Source organism: Gadus macrocephalus, chromosome 14, assembly GCF_031168955.1.
Source record: "Gadus macrocephalus chromosome 14, ASM3116895v1".
Lineage (NCBI taxonomy): Eukaryota > Metazoa > Chordata > Actinopteri > Gadiformes > Gadidae > Gadus > Gadus macrocephalus.
In genome coordinates, this window is record NC_082395.1 from 21672887 (window position 1) to 21698339 (window position 25453).

At 44.3% G+C, this 25453-nt stretch overlaps 1 protein-coding gene across 1 annotated transcript in view; it reads left to right on the plus strand.

Annotated features, from left to right (window-relative positions):
- The first annotated feature begins 658 nt into the window (after positions 1–658).
- Positions 659–25453, plus strand: part of tox3 (TOX high mobility group box family member 3) — a 29642-nt gene continuing 4847 nt past the window's right edge. The window contains exons 1-2 of the mRNA XM_060072072.1: positions 659–1499; positions 21605–21667. Coding sequence (XP_059928055.1) covers positions 1398–1499; positions 21605–21667 — 165 coding nt within the window. The 5' untranslated portion in view covers positions 659–1397. The remainder of the gene's footprint in view (positions 1500–21604; positions 21668–25453) is intronic.

Genomic DNA, 25453 nt, shown 5'->3' on the forward strand with positions numbered 1-25453 from the left:
GCCAAGAGGAACACTTGCCCAATCTGGCCGCGCTTCTGACTCGGTTTGGGAGCTGTCTGTGGGGAGGGAGATGCTTCTCCCTGATCAAGGCGCTAGGAGAAAGAGCAGGCTAGCATGCAGCGCTGTAGTCTTTCAGATGCATGCCCATAAAGACTAATGATAATGAATCACTTTCAATGAATTCCTTTAATGAAAGAATTAACCACCCAAAACCGTTCTGGTACAAACGATGTTTATAGCTTACTATCACCACTGACTTCGTTTGGTAATTAGGGGTTAATATGTGTACTATGTGTGTCGTTTATAATAATAACAATAATACCAACAATAATAATATTAAGGATAAGGATTAGGATTATAACTAACTATAATTATTATTGTTACTATAATAATATTGATGGAATATTATTATTAATTGTTCATTAATTAATTATATTATGATTATTAATCATATCATTATTAATTTTATTACTGTTATTATTATTATTATTATTGATAAAAATACAATAATGTTAATAAGCTTCGTCAATTGTGTTGGCTTCCATAGCAGAGGTATCAAAACACTAATCAAACTAACTGTTGGTTTGAACAAACGAATTGTTATATTTTTTTCCCTGCTGCGTGAAGTGGGTGTAGCCTAACGTGTTTGGGGCGTGGTCTGGCGCTCCGCACACTTCGCCTTGTTCCACATCCCGGTGCGCGCAGCGAGAGGCTCAACAACAAAGTGCTATCTTACTAATTGTGCATCATTTGATACGTGCTGTTTGTGCTACAACTTGCAAAGCACAACAAACATTAGATTTCAACAAACAGTAGATGCTGCAACAGACCGCTGAACTCGACTTTGGCTGTCCAATCTACGTGCCCTAATACTTTTATGAGTTTTGGGAAGAAACTTCTGCGGGAAACGAGGGATCACCAGTACGCGCGTCCTGCAGAATAGATCCATGGACACTGCGGGATAGACGCGCCATCACCATCATCCCAGTTTTAATCGTTCCTTCTCCTCAATCTGCTCGGAGGAAGAGAGGTGGACCTACTCCCGGCCAGCCGACGCGTGTCTTCTTTGTACACAGCAGCAGCTGCTCCTCAATGCATGGACACACACATCGGCTCCTGCGAAGATCTGATGCCCCTTGAGGTACAGCTTGGAGCCCGTCCGACCTCCACGCGTGTTCCTGAGCGATGAAGCGCCCGAGCAAGGTGTAAGAAGGTGGAGGAGAACAACTTAGAACCCACAGCAGCACGACGTTTGACGTGCGTCCTCTATCACCACAACGCTTCCCATCTCTCCGTTCCTCAGAAAGCTGCGGCCGGTTTCGCTCCCCGGATTGTAAAAAAGGGTAGAAACAAACTGAGCTCTGTTTAGAATAGGTTCGCTTCCCCCCCGAGGCACCATGGATGTAAGGTTTTATCCGACGGCTGGAGGGAATTCTATTCCAGGAGACCCACAGAACCTGGATTTTGCCCACTGTTTGGGGTACTACAACTTCAATAAGGTGAGACACGTTTCTGTTTGGGTTTAAATCATGTGCGCACATCAAGTTAATACCTGTGTGTCACCAAGCGAAACGTAGTATATTTTCTTTGCTGCCTCGACTTTTTTGTGCCTTATTAAATATTAGTTGCCATGATGTCTTTTTTTTACTTTTGCACAAAAAATAAAAAAGTAGTTGTCAAAATCACCAACGCAATACAAACATGTTCTGGTGCACATTGTACCTGATGCGCTGCTAGAACTCAGTGTGTCTGTTATAGTGCATTAGTTAACTATTCACATTGTGTATCTGTAGTAGTGCTTTAGTAAACTATTCAGATTATAGTGCGAAATGTGTCTGTATTAGTGCACTACTAAACTGTTCACCACTGGGGTGTTAACCGGGGAGATAGGCGCTGTTGGCTTCACATTGTCGTGTTCTGCAAGATCAGTGGCTGGCCGTTGTAACGACACCCTGTCCACAATCGAAACGAGCAATTAGTATCAGTGGTGAGTAATTGTAACAGAACAATTACAATGTGCGAAAATCGCAAAAAACAAATCCCCCCCCCCCATGATGACAAATTACACCAGCGCTTGGTTTTACTATGATTTATAGTCCATATTAGAGTCCATATTTTTAAACAATGGTAAACTTGGTAATAACACGTCGCACATTACTTTCCGTCAGCCTTTTTGGTTTTCAATTAAGTTCACTTGACTTTTTCTAAATCTAAGGCTCCGGCTTTCACAACAGTGCTTTGGTTTAAACAGTCGACATATATTTGAACCGAGAGTGATGCAAAAGTTAATCAACAATAGCAGTAGTGACCCCCACCCCTTCCAATCCCCTAAGACACACACACCCCCACGCACACACACAAATACACACGCACACACGCACACACGCACACACACACACACACACACACACACACACACACACACACACACACACACACACACACACACACACACACACACACACACACACACACACACACACACACACACACAATTGTGTCCCTTCTCTTTCCCCTGCTCTCTAACAGTGAGTTTCTCAGCTCATCGGGCTGTTTCATCACCTCTTGTCGTGTGTGGATACCTATTCTCCATATGTGCCCAGTTTCATCATGTCTTCATCAGCTCACACGGAGATCCAAACAGCATCGCTTTCCAGCGCTGTAAGAATTTAATCACAATCTAATAGCGGGCCAGATCATCGCTCCAAGCACACCGCGCTCCTGTGATTGGCTGACATGCTACTGCTGCTGCATGAGAGAAACACTGGTGAGGCTGGAGCGGGGAGGTGGGTGCTGGTGGTGTTGTAGTGTGATGTGGTCGAGGAGAAGCCAGTGTCTCTCCTAATTTGCATTAAGTAGGGTAGGTGGTAAGACATACACCCCATGCCACTCGCAACATGTTACCGCTGCTTCGTCATAATGTGGATTATTTCAGGGCTTTTGTAGGATATCAACATGGCATGGGCCACCACTCCCTCTAGGACATCTCTCACGCTGAGGATGTGATCCAGAGAGGTGAAGCAGCACTCCTCTTATCATCCATTCAATTATTGATATTCCGGAAGTAATTACAAGAGTCACTAGCTTTTGCAGTTCTGCCAAAGCTGTATCCAGCACAGATCGGTCCAGGAAATTACAAACAGTATTTTCAATGACAGCGTGCAAGGAGACAGGCCTTTTAAACATCCCCGATTCTCCCAACGTTTACCGGAGTGTTCACATGAGTGGCACAAAGCTAATTAGGTACTATGGTTACAACTAATGAAGCTGCCAGTTTTGGACACTAACATGAAGGAACAAGGACGGCACAGGAGAGAATCGTGTCATTAGAGTGTATTATGCTTAGGAGGAATGGATGGAGCTTGCAGTAGCTATAATAGAGTTCATCCTGCCCATATGCAAACCAAGGGTTTTGCAGGGCGTCTCTCATTTCCCTGGGGCTTTCGCTCTTGTCTTTTTGTTGTGATACATTTAATTTAGTTTGCACTGCGCAGGTAACAGAGCTATCGAAAGTAGCGCTTGGAAACAAAAGGCACTATAGTTTTAGATGAAGTCCCCGGTTTTAGATTTATAGGCCAGACGTCCGGAAAATTAAACTGTCAATGTATCACTGTCAAGGCAGCAAGCTGTTGATATGAGCTGTTAGAAACAATTTTCAGGTGTATCGTTGAGCTGGGGGAGTCAATTCTTGTCTAATCATGAGGTGGTTTCGAAACTGAAATATTAAACATGTTTGATCATTTATATTCAAGATTAGAAATAGCTTGGGGCAACAGTTTTAACGTCTCAGCACACTTGGACCAATTGCTGATGAATTGAGGGAGATCAGACGGAATAAGTGGATTGGAAAAGACAGGCAGACAGAAAGGCTACCTCATGAAACTAAGAACAACACCGTCCCCGACATCGTAACGCTCTTTGGTGGTGTCCATCTTTTTGGGATGTTTTGTTGATCTCAATCTGAGAGGCAATCTGAGGATCATCGGGTCTGTCATCCTCATGTGTTTTTACAAGTTCCCACGGCCTTCCACAAGTTTATATCACTGTTCCTAACACTTCCACAAAGCTTTATGTTTGCAGTGCTCCAGGGCTTTCTGTCATGCTTGTGTAAACCAATTAGAAAGAAGACAAATGGAATAAGTGGCAAAAATATACTTTTGCATGTCAATGTCGTATCAAATACGACATTGTCGTGTGTATAGTATTGTCATTCAACAATACTATATACAGCATACCTTTAATAGGTGTTGTTGATTATGGGATTTATCCACATGTGGAAAGAAGTAAGAACAAGTATATTATATATGAGGTTAACTCAATGCCTCATCTAGCAAGATATTACCCTCTTGAAAAAGATTGCTTTTATAAATGATTATGAAAGCCTGTGGGCCAGAGACTCTGATTTCTCCACGAATGGACACAGATAAAGTTCCCCTTGAGGATGTATTAAACATCTACTTTAGATTTTATTAGCCACTCATCTGTGATGAGGAAGACTAAGTGTGTTGTAAAAGCGATGATCAGGTAGGGGGCGGCCCCACCGTCTCAGCTGGCACAATGATTAAGCCACAGCTATCACAGGGCTGTGTGAGAACACCAAGACGTGCAGAGCTGAGTCTTTTAAGTAACCAAACAACACATCAAACATGGACCTGGCTGTTTATCAGGCCCCAATCGCACCGTGGAGGAGCACTAAACGAGTCATTAAGGAACCAGAAGAAAACGAGAGAAAGGATACTTGGTATGTTGCATCACTGCTACATATTCCTGAATCGTTTGCGCCTTCTGGTTGACTGTGCCCCCCCCCCCCCCCTTGGGCTCTGTCTCCCGGTGTCTTCGGTCGGTCGGTACTGACGGGGTTAAGACGCGAGTGGAGGGCTGTGCGCGTCTCTCTAGTGTACACAGCTGGTGCCATTTCATCACACGCAATCTAAACATATCCAAATACTACTTTAAATGGTGGAGGGCTGGGCTGGCTGGGTGGGGGGGTGGGGGGGTGTTAACCTAACAGGTTGTCTGCTTAGTCTGCCCCCCCCCCCCCCCCCCCTTCACCCTACCCCTCCCCGTTCCAGGAAGTGAACAGCCAATGAGCTTCTCAGAATCTCCCTCAATGTCACGGACATTGCTTGGTTGATTTAGTAAGACACCTATTTCCCCTTTGAGATCACAGTGTTATTTTAAGACCGCCCAATCCAAGATGCTATCCCAGTGTGTTGTTCGATGACATGCAAACCCGGACGCAGATCTTGACGTGCGTGTTGATTGTGCTCATTCAATCAAAAATCAACACCAAACTGGACATTTGCATTGTACCCTCGATGTCACTTTGGTTACCAATTGTTGTTGTAAGCTTCACACCCAAGCAATTGTGCAATGACCTAACCTAATGTTGGATTTAACCAACCAAGGTTTGAGATGCCCTGGTTGGCCCCAGATTACCATGCTAGCCACCACAGATCAATGCGCGCATGCATATAGTCCAAACATTCTCACACATGGCACACACATCCATGTACACAAACACCCACTCCAAATGAACAAATGAAGCCATACTAAATTTGTTCCACTTCTGCTGTTGCTGTATTTTAAAGAGGTTCCAGTGGCTATAGGCTCCGAATCTATACGGAGCCAAGAAGTCTGACTTATACGAACATCTGGTAAAACGCGATGCTATAGTATGTTCCATATCACTTTAAACACTCTGCGGTCGCTATGTAAAAAACATAACTACGATAAAGGTTTTTTATTTTTTTTCTTTCCTGTGTGCTTCTGTTGGTTTAAAGAAAGTCATTAAATACAAGACGGGGCTTCCAGTCCAGCAAACGCACACTGAAGTTTTGCAGTATTGCAGGTTGTAACAAGAACGGTTATGTCATCACAACTCAAATGCCCCATTGAAATATTCCATGCGCTGCTTTATTGGTCATAATGTGTGCTTTTTGCAACTATAAACAGAATGCATATATGATGTATGTCACTGCAGCAATGGTTATGTCAGCATTTCTGATCCTTAGACTTAATGATAGAGTAAAGGTTTGGATATACATGATAGACATAGGATATAACACAACCCAGTGTGTTCTGTCTACTAAAATAAACAGAGCTTCTAACCTTTAAAAGGACAGTTTTATGTTTCGACAGTTCAAACCAAAATCCCTCCATCCTTAATTATTATCCTCATGACGTAATGGTTTCAGGATTAATTCAGGACCAGAGATCTTGTTCTGAATATTTAGCAGTTTAATCAACCTCATCCTCACCTTAACCTAACATTATCTTGTGTCTTTTGTTCTTAAATGTCATATGCTGTTCATTTTAAATGAATCCAACAACCTTTACCCCATCATCTGATTAATAATAAAAGATTATGTAGATGTACATTTGAATTACCTTTAGTCATTTATTAGATACTTCTTGAGTCATTTATGGGGATACATATTCAGTATAGCCCAAATGGGAAATAAAGTGAAATCTCATACAAGGGACTTTTTCCTGGAAATATGCTTATTAAACAGTTCTTAGAAGCATATGCCTCAATATATACAACCCACATTATTATTTTTTCCCCCATCGTGAACGATATGAATCAGATTGTATTTTGCTGGATCTCATACAGCATTAGCCTCGTTGACTCATAAAATGGAAAAAATGAATTGAAAATGATTGGTCAATACTTCCTGGTTTGTTCCTTCAATAATCATTGCCTGCCTTAATGTGTTCAGCTATTATGTTACAGTGGTTATTAGAAAAGCATGTATTCTATAATACGAAATGTATTCTTGTATGTAACTCAACGGACCATTGTTGGCCACACAAGGATAAATTACTTTTGAAAGCACACAACAATATTTTCTTTTTCAAATGAAAATACTTTCCTGGCTAGGCCCTCAACTGCTTTAATAATCATATATCGACAAATTCCCTAAGCGCGATTGTATTTATACAAGTAATTATGTGCTCTGTGTAAGGTGCAGGAATACAAATCTCTCTTTCCTCCATGTAGCGTCCGATAACCAAGAGGTAATAGTGGCTGATCTGATCAGCGCCATCACACCGTCCAACCGGCCGTGTGGCTCCCTGTCAAACTTTAAGGGTTGACAATGGCGGCAGGTGTGCAAATATCACTCAGACTAGTTAAACAAGCCTAGACAATGGGGGCCAAACGCATGTTCACACGCACCCCTACACACCCCAAACACACACACACACACACTATTATCTCTGAATACTGAACTGGATAGTGTATTAAAATATGTTGCTAATTACAATCTGTAGTTTGCAAGAACGCAGTATTAATTAACTTATATTCATGGTTCACGTCTAATGATACGGAAAATTGCAAAAAAGACAGTTTCTTCTTTTACATCTCTCAAGTCTTCTCCTTACATTCAGAAAACGACATTGTTGTTCAGTTCCATACATCTTCTGTTGAACAGCTCATCAACACTGTAGACACTAGACAGGGGCCTTGAGTGGGTGTCTGACTGACGCTATCTGCTTTGTAGCGCCGTGCTGAATGCTGAGAGGACTCTGAATGCCGCGAAGCCCATCATATCAGCTCGTCAATAGACGCATTGGGGTTTTCTTTCTGTCAGAAGTGAAACCTTTAGATACCTTTTGTTGTTCCTGCATCAGTCTGAACAAAACGCGTGTTATTGCTGCAAAATGCAATCCTTTGGAGCTTTTTTCCCGGCCAGCGCGCCGATGAAAGCTTAACGAAAAAGTAACATTGCTCTTGATATCTGTTCTCTCGGTTGTTTTGTTGTCCCTGTGCTTTGCCCAGAAAATCAACCAATTAACAAAAGCCGATGTTTAAACATAATTGGCCGTTATAAAGTGGAAGTGGAATACTCAAATGTATCCATGGTCTAGATAGAAGAAGCTTTCTCAGAGGAGATGGGGAAGGTCAGTGTGTGCCCGCTCTGCTAGGAAAATAAATATGAAAACAGGTTTATGCAGATGTTGAGTGGAGTCACGTGGAACAAGAGAGCACTGCGGACAGGGCTGACTGTGGGCCCGTTCCTGCGCTCTTATTGACAGTCCTTCCCCTCACAGCACCGCTTAAATAAAGATCCAGCAGCACACAGCTCCCTGCCCCTTTATTTCCTCCTGCTGATAAAAGCAAAGCTGAGCGACTACATGGTATCAGAAGCATTGGAGGCAGTTGATTAAAGTGTTAGCTCAGAGTTAGCCAAGGTTAACCGTCCATAATGAAACACTTGGAAAATAATGATACGCTGCATGGGTTTATGAAAGCTCGTGGCTGCTCCGCTCAGCGGCGCTGACCTTCAGCAGTTCCACAAGTTAATCGCGGCGAGTCCACAGTTCCCCCATCGCTCGGAGACTCCCACTGCACGCCGGTGCACACCCGTCACAAGGAGCCCCACGCCAGGCCTCCCCGTGGCTGGGAACAGGGCTCGGGATGGAGAGATGGCGATTGATCTGCAGCTTGAGATCCCTTTCTGGTTTCAAATGAGGTGGAGGCAGAAGATGTGTCGTCAATTTTAAGTAAAGATGTAATATAATTGGAGAGTGGTGTACGTTTCCACTCAAACAAAGAAACGAGTAGAACGATTGTTTTAAAAAAGTGAGGACACAGAACCGCAAAATAATTGACACTATACCTTGAGAATGTGATTATGGCTCTTTAAGGATGACATACCTAAACGTGAATACCTTGATTAATACCTTTTATTGATACTTCTCATGAGCATATACCACAGTAATAAGCAGCACAAACATGAATATTATTTTGCCTTTCTAACCCCTGGATAATGCTCACACTTGACAGATTAAATGTATCAAATATACCATGTGCTTATTAATCTTCTTGTTGTGCAAAACATGTATTGCATTGAAATGATATCCCAAGAAGAGCGTTTATTGCATCACATGGGGGGATTGTGAAAGCCATAGGGCCTTTTTGCTACATGACCCAATCTTCAGTAATGCTGCTTTCTTCTGGAAGGCAGATTGTGGATAGTTCATTTGTACTCCATGTTTTTTGTGTCGGACCATTTCTATCTCATGGCAGTTCATCATTCCTTGGAATTTGTCGCTTTGACTTTGGAAACTTAGGCTGATGGGTGATAATCCACAGGCACTCGGCCTCTACCTCTGATACGTTTTACATTTTAACATCTCAAAGAGTTCGGAGGTTTAGAACATGAGCCTAAACCATCTAAGAGTTGTAGAACCAGAAACTCTTGACGCTGATAAACTCCTATCAGTTTTCTACTGTTGCTGTTGTTTGTGTGTTAGTGCAAGCCACACACGACATGAACATTGCTTCTAACTAAAGGGAGGTCAGAGAGGCCCGTGTCAAGGCTTAATCAGGTGCGTCTACTCTTTAATTAGTGTGGTGGATTCTGTCGGCGACTAATTAAAAAGTCTGGGGAAGCTTGTACACCTGTCTCCCTTCACCACCGCTATGCAATCGACATATGTGTTGAATTTGCATGTGAGAAAGCTGCAACAGATTTCAATAGGCTTATTTACCAATTTGAGCCGGCTGTTTTTCCAGGAATGCATTTCAGACATGTTTGACTAGGAACATAATGCACCCAATTACCAATTGCATTTATATCAAAAAAACAGGAACTGTTTCCCTGTCAGCAGATTCATCACCAGGGCGTCCTAATAGTTGAGTGTCAAGCAGAAACAACAGAGTAGTGCATAAATCAATGGGACTTTCTTTGCCAAGGTTCTCCCGATCCCATGGGAGGCCCCATGGTGCTTAATTAAAATCCAGAAGGATCATGTTTTAAGTGTAGGTGAGCTAGCGGTGAAAAACAATGACAAATCATCCCCCCAGAGCCCCGGTCGAGTGTTTTGGAAAAATAACAGCTTTATGTTTGTTTTTCTGCCCTTTTTTTGTTGTGTCGTCCATAATGAATGAGATTTAAAGTGTAAATAAGTCTTTGTGTTTTGTGTCACAGTGTCCCTGTCTGCCTTGAGCACTTTTCTTGGCAGCAGTATAATGTCAGCATAATAGCAGACCGGTATGGATGTCATAATTACCCTTATGGGATTAGCATGGAAGATATTTTTTTATTGGCCATTATCTGATGGCTTTTTATCTTTTTCCTTCATGGGGATTCATGCTATGTATATAATGGACATAATGTTCAGAAGGATTACGTTTCGGTGGACATATATCGCCCGCCTTGACACGTACAAACATATAGCATGTAACCGCTGTTCTTGTTTGTTTTAAATATTAATACACAATGTAACAGAATGTAAACAATCCTTGGTAAATGTCCACACTAATCATACCAAAGACCAACTGAGCTACTGTGTTTAATAAGGTTATACGGATGTAAACATTTCTGTTAACAATAACAGCAATAACTGAGATCTTTTTAGTTGCAGAAGGTGCAGCGCAGTAGCATTAGGAAGACTTGTGCGTTCTATCAGGGCACCTGACAGTGCCTCTCGCCCCTATAGATTATTGGTCCCATCCCCTGACACAAGCCTCCCCTCTCTGCAGTCAAAACAGAAAAATCCCATCAGCCCCAGATGAGCCCCATCAGCAGTTCACAGGCCCGGTTGTCGCAGAAGTAACTATTAATGTTCCTTGTTCTTCTAAAACCCTTCAGTCCAGCGCATAAGCACTGCAAGCTTTTAACAGAACTAAATGGTACAGCTGATGAATGCGCAGAGAATTCTAGAAGCCTCAGCGGTGATGTACCTGGAATGGACAAATGAAACATAACATCGACTGCCAATTTTCCTCTTTAGTTGATGACTGGGAGCAGCTGCCTCGTGTTCAGTATGATGTAATGGTCACCTTTCAGCTCTTAATATCGGCAGTCTGGTCCGACACCAAATAGTTCAACTGACGGTGTGTTTCGCTCTCATCTTAATCACCTCATTGATCTTTATGCAAATAACGTTCAGCAAAACACAAGGACATTGATTACCACTGGCTATTAAAACTGTTCAATCAGTTGTTGGTAGAAGTAAATTGTCCGAGGGCCAAGGAACACAAATGAAAAGTAAGGATTAATAAATAAGGATATTAATTTTGCCTTCATAAACAGAGGCCATCATATGATGCCATTACCGCCCAATGCATCGCAATATAAGGCAATGAACTCAGGATACTTCAACAATCAGTACAACGAACAAATAACCACAAAAATACACATACGTTTGGAAGAAGTAACCTTCTTAGATGCAGAATGTTAATATTGTACTATTGTGTCAGAGGGCGCCATGGCAACCGTGGGGCCAATTGTGTTTCCTTATCTTGTGAGTTTCTGGATCTGACAACTTTGCACTGACCAGGCCAAACAGGCAAATAATTCCTTCCCGGCTGCAGAGAGGGGGTAGTGTGGAAAAGCGTGCTATTAAATATGATATGGATTAGCATTTTTAAAGGGAATGACAGGCAGAGCATGAACTGGCCTATATAGTGCGATTTTTTTTGCAAGCATCATAATTTTGATGTGCACTGGCACAGCTACAAAAATAAGTGTGTGTTAAAAATAGAATGTGTGTGTGTGGTTATCAGCAGAAAACCTTCTCCCAAGTGAAATCCGCTCAATTACAGGCCTCTGAAGTGATATCCCCCAGCCTGCCTCCCAATGGCCAATCAGTCACGTTAAATCGTGATGGGGAATATTTCAGATGCGGCAGATTTGGATACAGACATGCTATTGTTGCCATCTATGTTTTGGTGTAGCTTTGATAACATAATGCAGCGTGATTTAAAACGGGCATGAACTGATATTTCATGGTTTTTTATAAGGTATAGAAAAGGCTAACAGTGAAAAACAGTGTTGGATCACAGGCTAATTGGGTCAATGTGTTTAGGGGAGATGAATAGACAGATCAACTCCACCGATGTGGCCACCATTTCTCCTATCCTGGCTGCAGCAAAAGACAGGTTGACAGTGGGAATTATTTCATCTCATCTCAGTTAAAGCTGAATGTCATAGAGGAATAGCGACCCCTATCTGAATCAGACTTTACGATTGATAATTAATTGCAGAATAATGATTTGATTCAGCAGATTTTCTACAGCTGTTTATTTCTCTTTTGGTAATATGCTCTCTAACAAGTCTTTCCTCAACAGCGTCTTAAACGTAACGAGATGCAGTGTGTTGTTTCTTCGCCCCCAGAGTAAAACAAGACCTAGATTCTGAATTATGTTTATTTAGGTATGCTCCCAAGACATTGACTCTTATACACACATTAATAATCCCCTATTAATTAAACCTCTTGCATATCAACGTCAATCATATACACAGATTATAATGAGATTCATTAAATGGATGTTATGCACCTTGAATATCTTACCGAAGGGTCAACACCAAGTTACAGTATAACTTCAGTGGCTCAACGTTAACATTTATCTCCTACCTGCCTGCAAACACCAACAGCTTGTGTTTGCGGTTTTGTGTCTGTACAGCGGTGGAAACGTGTGTGCCTTTGGCATGTTATTTCTGGAATGAGGTTGCTGGAGTTCAACAAAGACAAATGACAAGTAATGGAGGGGGTGGTGGAGTGGGGGGGCTTTGCTTGTGTTCCAGTTTAAGGCATTAGAGGTGAAACTTCCCCTCAAGGTATTAGCAGGGGTCAAGGCCCAAAACACCCCCAAATACGTCAGCAAAGTTTTGCTTTGCTTTGTTTTCAACTGCGTGCTCTGTGGTGTCTTAACGCTTAAGTTACGATGCAATTAAATGAGAGGGGTCTACGTTTCCACGCAAACAAAATAACTAGTATAACGACTGTTTTAAAATAGTAAAAACAGAACCGCAAACTAAATGACTCTATGCCTTGAGAATGTGATTAAGGCGTAATTAAGTCTAACGTGCTTTCGAATTCCTTAAATTATACCTTTTATTTATGCTTATACCGCACTAATAAGCAGCACACTTGGATATTATTTGGTCTTCCAACCCCCTGGATAACTCTCATAATGTTCCTGGATTTGGGAACATTCCTGGATCAGCGTCAGACACAAACAAACATGATTTTGGTTGCATGCTCTTTACCTATTTCCAATGTTTCAGTAGTCAAGCCTATTGAAAACAAAGAAGCACTTAGAACCACGCCATGACTCAGTAGCCCCGACAGCCTGTCACTTACCGAGCCTTTGAACTGCGTCCTGGAGCTGCGCGCTGACGAATGGAACCGTTCCTTCTTCCTCTCCTGTTATGACTAAGCAGATCTGTAGCATGTCTTTGCTTTTGTGCAAAGTCCCTTTTTCTCGAATGTCACCACGATGATAGGGATTACAAAGCGGATAGCAAACGAAAAGCTGTAGTGTTTGTAATTATTTCGGGGGGGGGGGGGGGGGCGGCTTGTGATTTTTAATCACGCCATGCGCTTGAAGTAGGGGAAATGTTAAAATTACATTTAGAGAGTTTAACCACTGTTAACACATGAGTGAAACACTTAGCTTTAGTGGCTCGGGGTCACAGAAATAAAAAAACACACGGACAGAACGACCCACAGCGTTTCCAAAGGAGTGGCCATCAGCATGGCTAATGGTGGCCTGGTGGGCTGTCAATCACCCAGACAAACGGACAATAGCGGGACGGAGCGAGGACGCTTGAAACTGCTAATTGCTTTTCCAAAGATACTGCTCACCGTGATTGGTGCACACACACACACAGGCGTCTTTCCCAGCTGCCGCTGTTTTTTGGAACCCAGAAGTAATGCAGCAGCAGAAGCAGCTTCGGCAGTGTGATGCACATGCTCTTTCGACGCGTGGGTATGGGTGCAACACCCGGGCGTAATGAGCATACCTACGTTATCGCAAAAACTTCCGGAAGAGGGGCGGGTTAGGATAAGGAAGGCACGTGCGGGAATCACACCCAGGCAGGAACATGCCGGGCCCTGCCTGTGCTTCTCATAATCTCATCTCGTTCGCCCCGTCCCCCCCGTCGTGCCATACAGTACAGCTCCCCCCAGTACCTGGGGAACGTCAGAGTTGAGCAAGGCACTTTCTGGAGACCGGCCCCCAGAGTGCTCGCAGCCAGGCCCGTGTCAGGCCAGCGCCAAGCAACACAGTCACAAATTGGAATGTGGTCCGATTCTGGGAAGACAGCCAGGATTTAAATTAGACAATAACCTCTGCTCTGTATACTGCGTTCTTTCACTCTCCCACTGCAGTCCGAGTCATTTGTTTAATACAGTCAGCGCCCCGGTGAAAAATACTCTGATATTTGAGTCAATGCTCAGTAGTTTTGCATTTTTTTTTACATTTATTTACATAGATTGAACGGCTGGACAGTTTGTTCTCGTCTCCTCGGCTGTTTATGAGAACTCCAAACGATATGGGAGCGCTGGAGATCCGACACAGTAAGACCCGCGAATCAAAACATGTAGGACACGACAAGCAGTGAGCTAATGTAAAGTCAAAGCGAGGCCACAGACCACAGGCCTTAGTAACAGCCTTGCGGTGACCTGAAGCTTCCTAATTGGATAATATCGTTTTGTGGTGTGTTCTTGTCCAGAAGTTTGACTACATTGATGTCCATCTCGGATTTAAATCGAAATCCATAATTTCTTTTTAGTTTTTTGCATGCATTCTGAGGCTGTAGCAACACAAACACATTCTGTTCTACCACATTACATCTTAAATGGAAAATATGGTTCATGTTTGATTATGAAATGCCAACTTAACCATCCTTTGGTTGAATGAAAATAAACACATTAAATAAACCCTTTTCCTTTTACTTGTGTAATGTGTAATGTAACACAATTATTCTATCCTCGAGTCAAATGGAATCCTGTCTAAAAACCCTCGACTCTGCACATTCCCAAGCCAGTTATAATGACTGTATTAGCCAGTAATGGCACCTTGGGAATTCAGAAATGTGTCTGTGTTGCTAGAGCAATAAGAGAAGACTCCACTCTGAGCAGCTTTCAATGGCTTTATTTGGATCAGGGTCCCAGAGCTCATAGCCATCCGACAAAAAGAAATAGCACACCACCGCCATTGCCCTTGCCGAGAAAAAAATAAATAATTTCTACCCGCCCATAAAAAAAATTCCTTCCTTTCGTACGCCATTTTACCGTGCGTCTCAAATAGCAGTGCCCTTAAAGCCACGGCAGCCTTCGATTGTGTACTATAGCACGAGGACGTGTAAGTGGAGGAAAGTGAGTGTGGCTAACACCGCAGCTCAGATAGCATCTTCATGTGAAATGACTTCAAAGCCTGTGAGAGTGAGCAGCCTTTAGACCTGGCTGTAAGGCAGAGCCCCGGACAAGCCCGTCCAGCCAGCCAACGACTACGCACTCGCTTTCTGAGGAGTCTTCTGTGCCACGGTGGACATTGGGAGAAAGCTGCACCACCATGTTTTCTGAGACCTTTCTGCTTTTCGCTAAACCCTTTGTGGCTCCGGGCCAATGGCTTTGCACCCCAGCAGATCAAAGATGGAGCCCCATTTAGCTTGTGTGCTTTCTTTTAGGATTTGGTTTTAAGGGCTTTAAGCAGACGCACAGTTTGTACGAGTGGGATGTTGAATGGTGACCTGCATCATGTTGGAAGTAGTCGTTGTTGGGCCTTAAGTACTATTTTGACAAATGCCCAGGCCATCTTTGTTTTGGCAGCATCTCGCAGGCCTCTGGAGAGCGGGCCAAACCAAACATGTATCCTCAGCCTCATTGTGTTCATCGCTGGTGTAGCAGCAAGGTGGGGGAGGATGGGAACCGCAACGATGGAGAAGAGAAATATGCTATTCTGTGAAAACACATTACATCAGTCATCCGAAAATGTCCTTTAGTGACCCGTAGATAGATTAAATAAGGATAAAGGATGTGTGAAAATAAAAACACTGTTTCTGTGTGACAATATCCTGAATGGAGAAGAGATTATGCATCATTTTGGCAACGGCCCCATGTCGGTGCTAAACGTGGACGTGCCTCCGATGTAACTTTCTAAACACAGCGATTCAAACAGAAAAGGGTTTAACATATCTGTCATCAATTATATAACGAACGGGCTCCTCAAACACAATGCTGCACGGCGTGTTATGAAAAAACGTGCGCTCTTTCTATTTGTTTAGGGTTGTCATTCTGGCAAGCTGTGCATACTTACTTTCATGTCTACTCCGTGTAACGCAGGGAGCTGGGGCCCGAGTCTGGTTGAGCTCCAAGCTAAACCCCTTGTAATTCCACGCTCTCGCATTTCATAGAAAAGTAGTGATTATATTTTCCGTAAGTTACAGGGGAACACATTAACTCTCAAGTCAATCTGCGCTTGAAGCCAAGGCACCTCGACCACGATACTGAGTCAGAGGCCTGCTCCCGTCCATTGCCCAGGAGCTGCAGCGGTGGAACCAGGAAACAGGTGGTTCTTTTACGGCCTCCTGGAGCTCCCAGCGACGGTCTAAACGGTCCCTCCAGGGGCCCCAAGCTTCATAAAGACCAACCGTGAAGACGCTAATCCAGGACGTAGCGGTCCCTACTGGGAACAGCAGGGTAAATCAGAGGACCATCATGGTATCTAGCTGAACACGACCGTCCACCTGCTTGAGACTAACCCTGGATCAGAGAGCTCCTGGTATCTGGGCTGGAGCCGTCGGCACGGACAAGACCCCTCCCACGTCGACAGGGATGGGTAGAAAGAGGAACACGGAGATGATCCTCTAGGTGTTTCACCTAGAGGATTCATGCAGAGCATCCATGTGCTTTTAATGGACTTCAAAAAAATGGTACTAGACCAGGGGAGTGTATATATTTGGTGTTTTTTCTTTTCACCGAGACCCAAATTGATTCGGCCCGCTATCCAGAACGGGACGCGTGAGCGAACGGGCCTGAGCACGCCCAGCCATGGGGTTCGCTTTACAAATGGACTGCTGCTGCTGAACACGTAAGGCAGGAGTGTGTACTGGGGGAGGGTGAGGGGGTGGTGGTGGTGGTGGTGGTGGAGGAGAGGGGGTATGTATCTAAATATGTCAAGCTTGGCACTGCGTGTGCAGCGGCCCCGCTGGGCGTGAATGGGCCTTGTGATGGCGGAGAGGCAGCTGCAGAGTGTTTGCACTGCACTGGCTTGTAAATGGACGGGTGTTTGGCAGGACGGGCCTGGGCATTCAGGAGATAACTCGCCCAGAGTTATTTTTGTTGTTGTTGTTGTTGTTGTTTGGTTTGAGCAACGCTGCGACCGGATCCGACCACGATGGTTGGAACCATGATGAGGTTATGATGTTTTTTTCCCCTGGGTCTGGCTCTCTAACCTCATATACCCTGAGTAAATGAAAGGTTACAACCTGGCGAGGCCAGGCACCGAAAAAGGAAATTGCAACATATAAAAAAAAGAATACCAAGCAAATGACTCTGGGCTTCTCTGAATGGGCGGTTGGGTTTTAACGGTGATGTTTTTGCACGGTTTTTATAGAGAACCACTGGAGAACATATTAACACCAGCGTCATGTTCCAGGGAACAGAGGCTGGGCTGTGATTAACCGGCTCAAGCTCCACTGTAAAATCACTTGTCAGCAGTTGATATGTTTCTGGAAAAGCTTTCGCCGCAGATTGAATTAGTTTGGGGCTTTTCCACGGGGCGGAGGAATGCGTCCATGTTTCTTACCTGCTGAAAGATGGCTACAGGGGAACATCTCAAAGTCACAATATCCGTGTGGGATATTGTGACTTTGAGATGTTCCCCAGTAGCCGGGCTAGGATGTGCCGAAGCCCTTATTTTTGCCGATGGAATAAAACCAACGTTGGCTTGTGATTTTGTTTCATGTGTGCCATCTCTTTGATTCGCTCCAGCTTTAACCTTGGGGTGTTCTGCTACATTTATTCATGGGTCCATACTCTGAATCAAAGTGGGGTGAGTGTAGTGTGATAAATGCAGATGTAGGCAGTGCACACTCATCGGTTTGACTTGTATTTCCCTACACGGAGAAGTCCATTGCTCCAAGCTGGCTCATGCAGTGCGAGATTTTCACAATCTTAAGAAAAGCAAAACTAGAAAACGTACTTGGGAGGTAAACGGTTAAAGCCAGTGCATTTGAATCGCCTTAGACATCTTTCATGTAACCATGTGTGGGTTATGATTGTCAAATCGTATTTTTCCTGAATATCTGTCTGGTTACCCCATCATATAGGGGTTGAGAGGGTGTCAGGTTGGTATATTGTGCTTGCCCCGAGGCTGAAAGCATTTTGTTTGCCATAATAGCTGCAAGACTGCTTATTTCCCAGCAGACGTATAGCTGTATATTCCAAGACTGAGGAGGGGGAGGACATTCAGTCAAGGGAAATAAAATAAACATTTATGTTTATAACATGTTTTTATGTATGTCTATGTAAATACTGCTTTGGAGGTGGACCGAATCATAATCATTCTGTTTAATCTGCCTCCAAACGCTCAATAATGGAGTAAACTGTTGTGTTTATCATAACTATTTCAGTTAGAATAAATGAATCACACTGTTAACCAAAACATATGAATACTAATACAAATTTGTGTCCTTATCTCTTGATCTCCTTTGCCGTGCAATGGTTTGAGTTCTGTCTCTCAGTGCAGTCTCTGCACGTGTGATGCAGCTTGCATGTAAGCTCCTTATTCTCCCCTGTCAAACACTTATTGAGGAAATCTGCTGCTGGTGCAGAAGAAGAAGAAGAGGAAGTGAAAACATGCCACGGCCAGGGCTTGCAGCCCAGTGTTGCCATATCTGGCACCAAGGGCTGCTGGTATTACAGAGCACCTTTAGCCATGAATTCACTGACTTAATAGAAGTCCCCTATCCCAAAGAGACCTTGTTTGTCCAGCTACTCGTTGCAATCTGCTGGACACCCTCTTGCATGGATGTAGAGGAGAGACATTTGCATTTAAGTACATTTTATCAGGGGGATATCGCCCACAAGAAATACAAAGAATCGCGTACATTTTACATGGGTTTTTAGAGTTTTTACGTCCGCGTACATATTTTGAGTTTGCACCCTCCAACAAATCTGTCGGCAGTGTTCGTCCGGCATATCAAAAAACTTTAATGGCACGGCGTTGGCTGTCATCAATGACCCAATTCTGCTCCTTACCGTCAGCTGTGCAGTCCGACCGCTCACGCCTAATTTACTCTGGCAGTTGACGTAATCAGCACGGCCATGAACATGAGCATTTAAACTCTGTCCCTCCCTTCCCTCCCCCTTTCCCCCCCTCCCCTCACCCACTCACCCCCTCCCCTCACCCCCTTTAATATGAATTGAGAATAACAATAACACAAGTTCCTCCCTGGTCGGGCTGCCTACCAGCCCCCCCCCCCCCCCCCAAGGGCTAGCCACGCTACGCTAGTGTTTTAACAGTGAAGATTGATACGGCGGTGGCTGGGGACATTTCTCGCCATGTTAGGCACAGTTATTTCCGGAGATTGGAGACTAGTGTTTGAAGGCCCCCCCCCCCCCCCCCCATCACAATAGAATATCACTCACAGAGATTGAGTCCAGAGATCATTACACCGGTAAGTGGTGCCTTGCCTCTTTGATTGCATATTTTGCTAATGAAGCTAATGGGATTCATGCCAACACGGTTTGCGGTGTAATTTCATTTTACATGACCTTTAACAATGTTGTCCCTCCGTTGTGCTTTCTCATTGTTAGGCTCTCAAATTAAAGATCATGTTTTGGGAAACACAATCCAGAGATGTTACAACCCAGCGAGTTAAAAACAAGCGAGTGTTGATGCTACAAGATGCATTGAAAGAATTATGACCTTCTTTACTCCTTTCACTCTTAGCCAGGGGTAAGAATGGTTCTCTTTAGACCCAAAAACGACATGCTGTACTCGGGTTCAGTACAGTCCCATTCACGGCGAGGAGAAGAGATTTGGAGGAAATGGAGACAGCCGCATGTGGCGCCCTATCTGTCCTGTAATCGCCACAATGTTCCCACTGTTTGAAAAGAAGGGGCCAAATCCGCCCAGCTTCAATTTGCTATCTAAAAGAAGCAGGGGGACAGGGTAACCTGACTGAGATAAGCCCAACGTGGGGTTAATGATCAGCCGGGCCGCTGAGGTAACCCAAGCATTTCACGACTCAAGGTTAGACACAGCTGGGACGTGTGAGAGGGGGCGCTACGTATTGGCAGATGTTTCACAGCTGAACTTGCGGAACATCTGTCAATGAAATGTGCATTCTTGCATTTATGGATTTTTCTTTTCTGTTGGGATGTTCCCCCATGCGTGGATATACATCTCAGAGTGGCAGGAAGCTGTGCTTCCAGTGTGAAGCGGCTTCAGGTACCGCTGGCTCCCAGGGGCCAGAGAGCCCTAACCACATGCTTTGGCAACTGCAAGCAGAACTGGTGTCCCCACTTATTGGTGTGTAACGCTGTTAACATTGCTGCTGATTCGCCAGCGCCTCTCCAAGGCATAGACTAATTAATGGATCCCACTCACAGTTGATTAGCAGCAGTTCTTTCGGTAATTACATTCACACACAAACCACGGAGAAGAAAGGAAGAATAAGGGACTGAAAAAAGCAGAGACACAAAAGATGGGGGAAATACATTAATGCACTCTTCGGTACAGTCTGATCTTAATTTGTTGCTGCTATTGTTTGGCCCAGTGCTAAGATAAGAAACTGTTTTCACTCTGTCTATGAAAGTTGTGGGGCATTCATAATTTAAGAGTGTAATAAACACACAAAGGGGATCTGGCACGCGGTTGAAAGGAAGAGAGAGAGAGCGAGCACGGGGCCGTGTTGTCGGTGGAACTTCATGAAGTCTCCGCTAGCTCGCGTTCTCCCCGCTCGCCGTGTGGGCTGGGTTTACACTGCTCAGTCACACAGAGGTGTATTGTGCTCGCGGGCCCAGCTGCTCACCCATAATTCTTCATTCTATGTCCCATTGTTCCTACCTGTCAGCACGCTTGTGTCTCAAAAGAAAGGAAGTGGCTGCCATTTTGCCAGCAGGCTGTGTGGGTGGAAGATGGGGGGAGGGAGGGGATGGTGAGAGGGGTGGGGAGTGCAGCAACACCCTTCTATTTGTTCATTCACTTTTTTTATCAGTTTATTTATTTAGCCAAAGCGCCACTTTTTAACTGCTCATCTTGTAGTTTAACAGCCGAGCCTGATTGGAAATCAGTACTGCATGTGCAAACTTTTGTTTGTGTCGGATGTGAACGACATGATTGATGCGTCTCCTGCCGCCTAATTGACATCAAATATTAATGACAAAGACATGTATAAACCACAAATGAGGATCATCATCAACATCAAATATGTATGTTCATTTGTGTGCTAATTAGTCACTTATCCCCCAATCGCTGTGTGTTTCAGTCCTTCCCACTTCCTACCCTGACGCTGGGTAGGCCTGCTGTGGGCTCCTTGAAGCTAATAACCTGCCACTGCATGTTGATACTTTGCTTTGTCATGCAAACGCCTCCGTAATTGACATCCCATAATAGCTGAATGGGCCGGCCAGCTTCTCATTATCGTTGCGTTAAATTCGCTCAGGCCTCTCGCTGCGTCCCAATCACAGGGCCGTGGCGATGGGTGTGAACGTTGCCCAAGTAGTGGAGCGTGGATTCAGGGGCAGATATCAGAGTGGGACATGCCTTCTGAAAAGGGCGGGTTTTGGCAGGTTTGTGTTGGGATAGGTGTAAACGCTGATGGTTAATGTGGTGGTTGTTCTCTTCTGTTCCCAGTTCCAGAACAACAACTACATGAACATGACGGACGCAAGTGGAGCCCTTCTCGCGGCTGGCGATGTGAGTATGATTTGAGTGGTGTGACTGGCGAAATGAGTTGGGTCCCTTTGTTTAAACGTTCTGATCTACTCTGCATGTCATTACCTCACCTCCTTCATTACCCCAAAGAAAAATTAACAAGTGAGTGATGGGCAATAAGGTATTTATTTTGACCCCTGACCTCGTTTGAAAGTATCTGGATAAACAATTGACTTAAATTAGCTTTCAGTGTAGCGGGCTCACACACAGTTTGGCCCTTTAGCAAATATGTGTCAACCCTCAACATCGGCCGTGTTCCAACACTAAATCACTACCCCAACGCCTCTTGTTAGCAACTGCAAATCAGCACCCTACAAGGACAGCCCAGGTAGAACGCGTCAAAACAAGAGAGAGGTCCTGACAACAGAGTGAGACCCTGGCGCTCGTTTAGTTTTTCATGAGCCACAGTCTTCCTCCACCGCGAAATAAAAAGCAAAACAAGACGTAACTGTGTTCTAAATATACTGTTCTTAGTCTCCCTCCAACCACTCCACTGCCCTGTCATTAGAGACAAGTACACCAGAAATACCCATCATCCTCTGTGGCCCAACAAACTAATCTCATCTGACTATACTTCGAGATGGGTCTGCTTTTCAAACCCTGATAGACGCTCAGAGCCTTGCCCGATGAAAACTGGATCTCATTGTCCGCGCGCCGCGTTTGTCCACATCGCCAACAGCGGCCATTGTTTCAGTTTTTTAATTAACTCGGTGTAGTGGACGCCATTGTGACGTTCCACACAAAAAAAACGAAACGGATAAACACGCCAACGTGGTCAACGTGTTGAGAGAGGGGGTGTGACCTTATGTCTGAGTGACTGTGCCACAAAGCCCAAGAGCACTATGGGAGTAAGTTTTAATTTTACTCCACGTTTGCTTCGAGTGGGTGCTTCCTCTCTCCGTCCCGGGGGGCGGCTGGGGGCCGCCGTACTTGAGGAGTGTGTGTGTGTGTGTGTAGTGTGTACATGTAGGAGGTTTGTGTTGTGTGAGGAGGACCCACAGCCAGCTGTGAGGGCCCCTCTGTGAGGGCCAACGCTAGGGGGAGCGGTTGTGAGGGAGGGGAGGGGGGGAGAGCAGGGGGTACTAGTTGATAGAACCGCTCTGCTCATTTGCATTTTATCAAAGGAAACAACTGTTTCCAGCGTTACGGCCCAGATGGCGTTATGGAGGAGAGGGAGGGGAAGAAAGAGAGGCCAGGGGAGGAGAGTGCAAGGAAACGTGAACAGTGTTCCAGGCGCAGTGTTATTGTTCCGTGGTTTTATTCTTAATGATTGAGGCAGTTTTCCCAGCCACGCCCATAAAGAGATCAATATTTCTGATCACAATGTTTTGTACAAATGGATCCTATAATACGTTTCCCCCGGTCGGGATGACTCTGTTCAGTGTGACAAAAGGACTCTGTGTTCTTAAGAGTTATAATAAGTGTGCAGGCTTTATTTACGGAGCACTTACACAAAACATTAAACCTGATACACATTAAGATGAACAGTAGTATGTAGGTGAAAAAGTTCATTCTTTCCCCAGCTGTAACTGCTCCGAGTCTAAGTGAAAAGCTCTCTCTTAAACCTCCTGACTCCTAAATGTACAACCGGTTCCTGTGTGTGGATTCATAGTAATCCCCATGCAGCCATTACCGCTCTGTGCACAACTTATAATTAAGATACATCGAACGAAAGCGAAAGCCATCCTGCGCGTGAGTGTCGGAGCCATTTAGATAGCTGACATATCATTTACCTTATGCACTTAAGGGATGAGATAAGATGACCTCTGTGCGCTCCGGTAAAGAATACAACCCAACAGGGGGAAAAGCTTCGCTGCTTCGCTCAGGGAAAACGATCCAGTTCCCCGAGATAGAGTTCCCCCTAACAGATATCAACTTACCTCCGCAATCCAATTAGAGAGGTGTAATGAACTACAAACATGCAGAAATGGCCTTCAGATATTTCAAATTCTGAATAATGTTGATTGGGGGAGCCACAGTGGGAGCTGCCATGCCGGCAGAGCCCTGCACTCAGAGCCGGTCGCGGTGTTGGAAACCGGAGCCTACACACTGGCGCTATTGATTCCGAGGACGATTATATGCTGTAATTGCATGGTGCTGCCTTTAACAAGTCTTGGTTATTGCATCTGTGAATTGGATTACAAAGTTTATTGAAAGACAGGAGAAATTGGCTTAGAAGTGTTTTCTGGTTGTCGGGCCTCCTCGTATCTGACGGGCTCGGCATCCGGGAAAGGAGAGGGACTTGGGAAGGGTTTGATGGGGGAATATCATCGTAAACGTCTCTCCTTCAGCGCCTTGCCATAGTCCCTGTGCGTTTTCATCGCCACAATCGGCGATGAAAACGTTTATTGTCATTTGCGCTTTTTGTGAAAAAACTGAGTGCTGATGTGAATGGTGTGCGTTGAGTTTAGTGAGATGAGTTCTGTCTTCTGTGTGTTCGATCAGGGTTTTATCGGAATATGCTCTGCTGCCACGTGCATGCCAAGCTTGAACCTTTAAAGATAACATAAGTACTTAAGAATAAAGGTTAACGCTGGACAATAAGGAGACATTAATTACCCATTAATTAACATTGGTTGAAGTAGGGATAAGAATAAACAAACAATTAACAGTTAACAGTTAATTCACTTCAAACCCTTGTTCTTGTACCCATAAATTAACATTTAAGGCAGTGATAAGTATTGTTGTATTGCATTAGCATAAGGGTGAGGATTAAGGTAAATGGGTTAGGGTTAGGATTAGGGATAGGGTAACCCTAACATCATTAATAATGTATAAAATACAAGTAAACATGAGCACCATTAGTAAATTATCGCTGGACCACAGAGTAACTGTTAAATAACTGTTAATTGTTAGTTGAGGCATATAACTGAATTCATTAATGTTTATTAATAAAGCCTTGATGTAAAGTGATTCAGAATAAAGATCATTCATAGCCATGCAACCAGGGGATCTCAGTGATCAAATATGAACTACGGTACTCACTATCTAACTATCAAAGTAATATCAAAATATGCCGCATCAAAATGAACTCGGAGGTAAAACAAATAGAAATAGAACAAACACACTCCTCTGCATCTGCTGCTGAGGCCGGCCCACCGTGCTGCCTGAGAATACACTGGCAGCCAATTGAACCAAACCAACACACTCACGGCCATGTACGCACACTCATGCACACACTCACACACACACACATGCAAACATTCACATGAATGCACACACACACAAATACACATGCACGGACATGCACACACACAGACACACACTGAAACATGCATGCACACACACACACACACACACACACACACACACATATACACGCGCACACACACACACACACACACACACACATACACACACACACACACACACACACACACACACACACACACACACACACACACACACACACACACACACACACACACACACACACACACACACACACACACACACACACACACACACACACACACACACACACACACACACAAACACACACACACATGCATGCATGCACACACATACACACACAAACATGCATACAAACACATAGGCATCGATACAATCAGTGGGTTACATAAAACAAATGTCAACTGACTCTGCCCACGTATGCTTTTGTCCTCCTTTAGATGTCCATGCCTACTTCACTCTGAGCATCTGGTCGGGCACTTGGCTCTTGTGAGCCTTTCAGAACAATTTAAATGGATAATCAGCCCGCTGATGTGAATAAAGTGGATTGTGCATCTCTTAATCTGAGATCAGAGC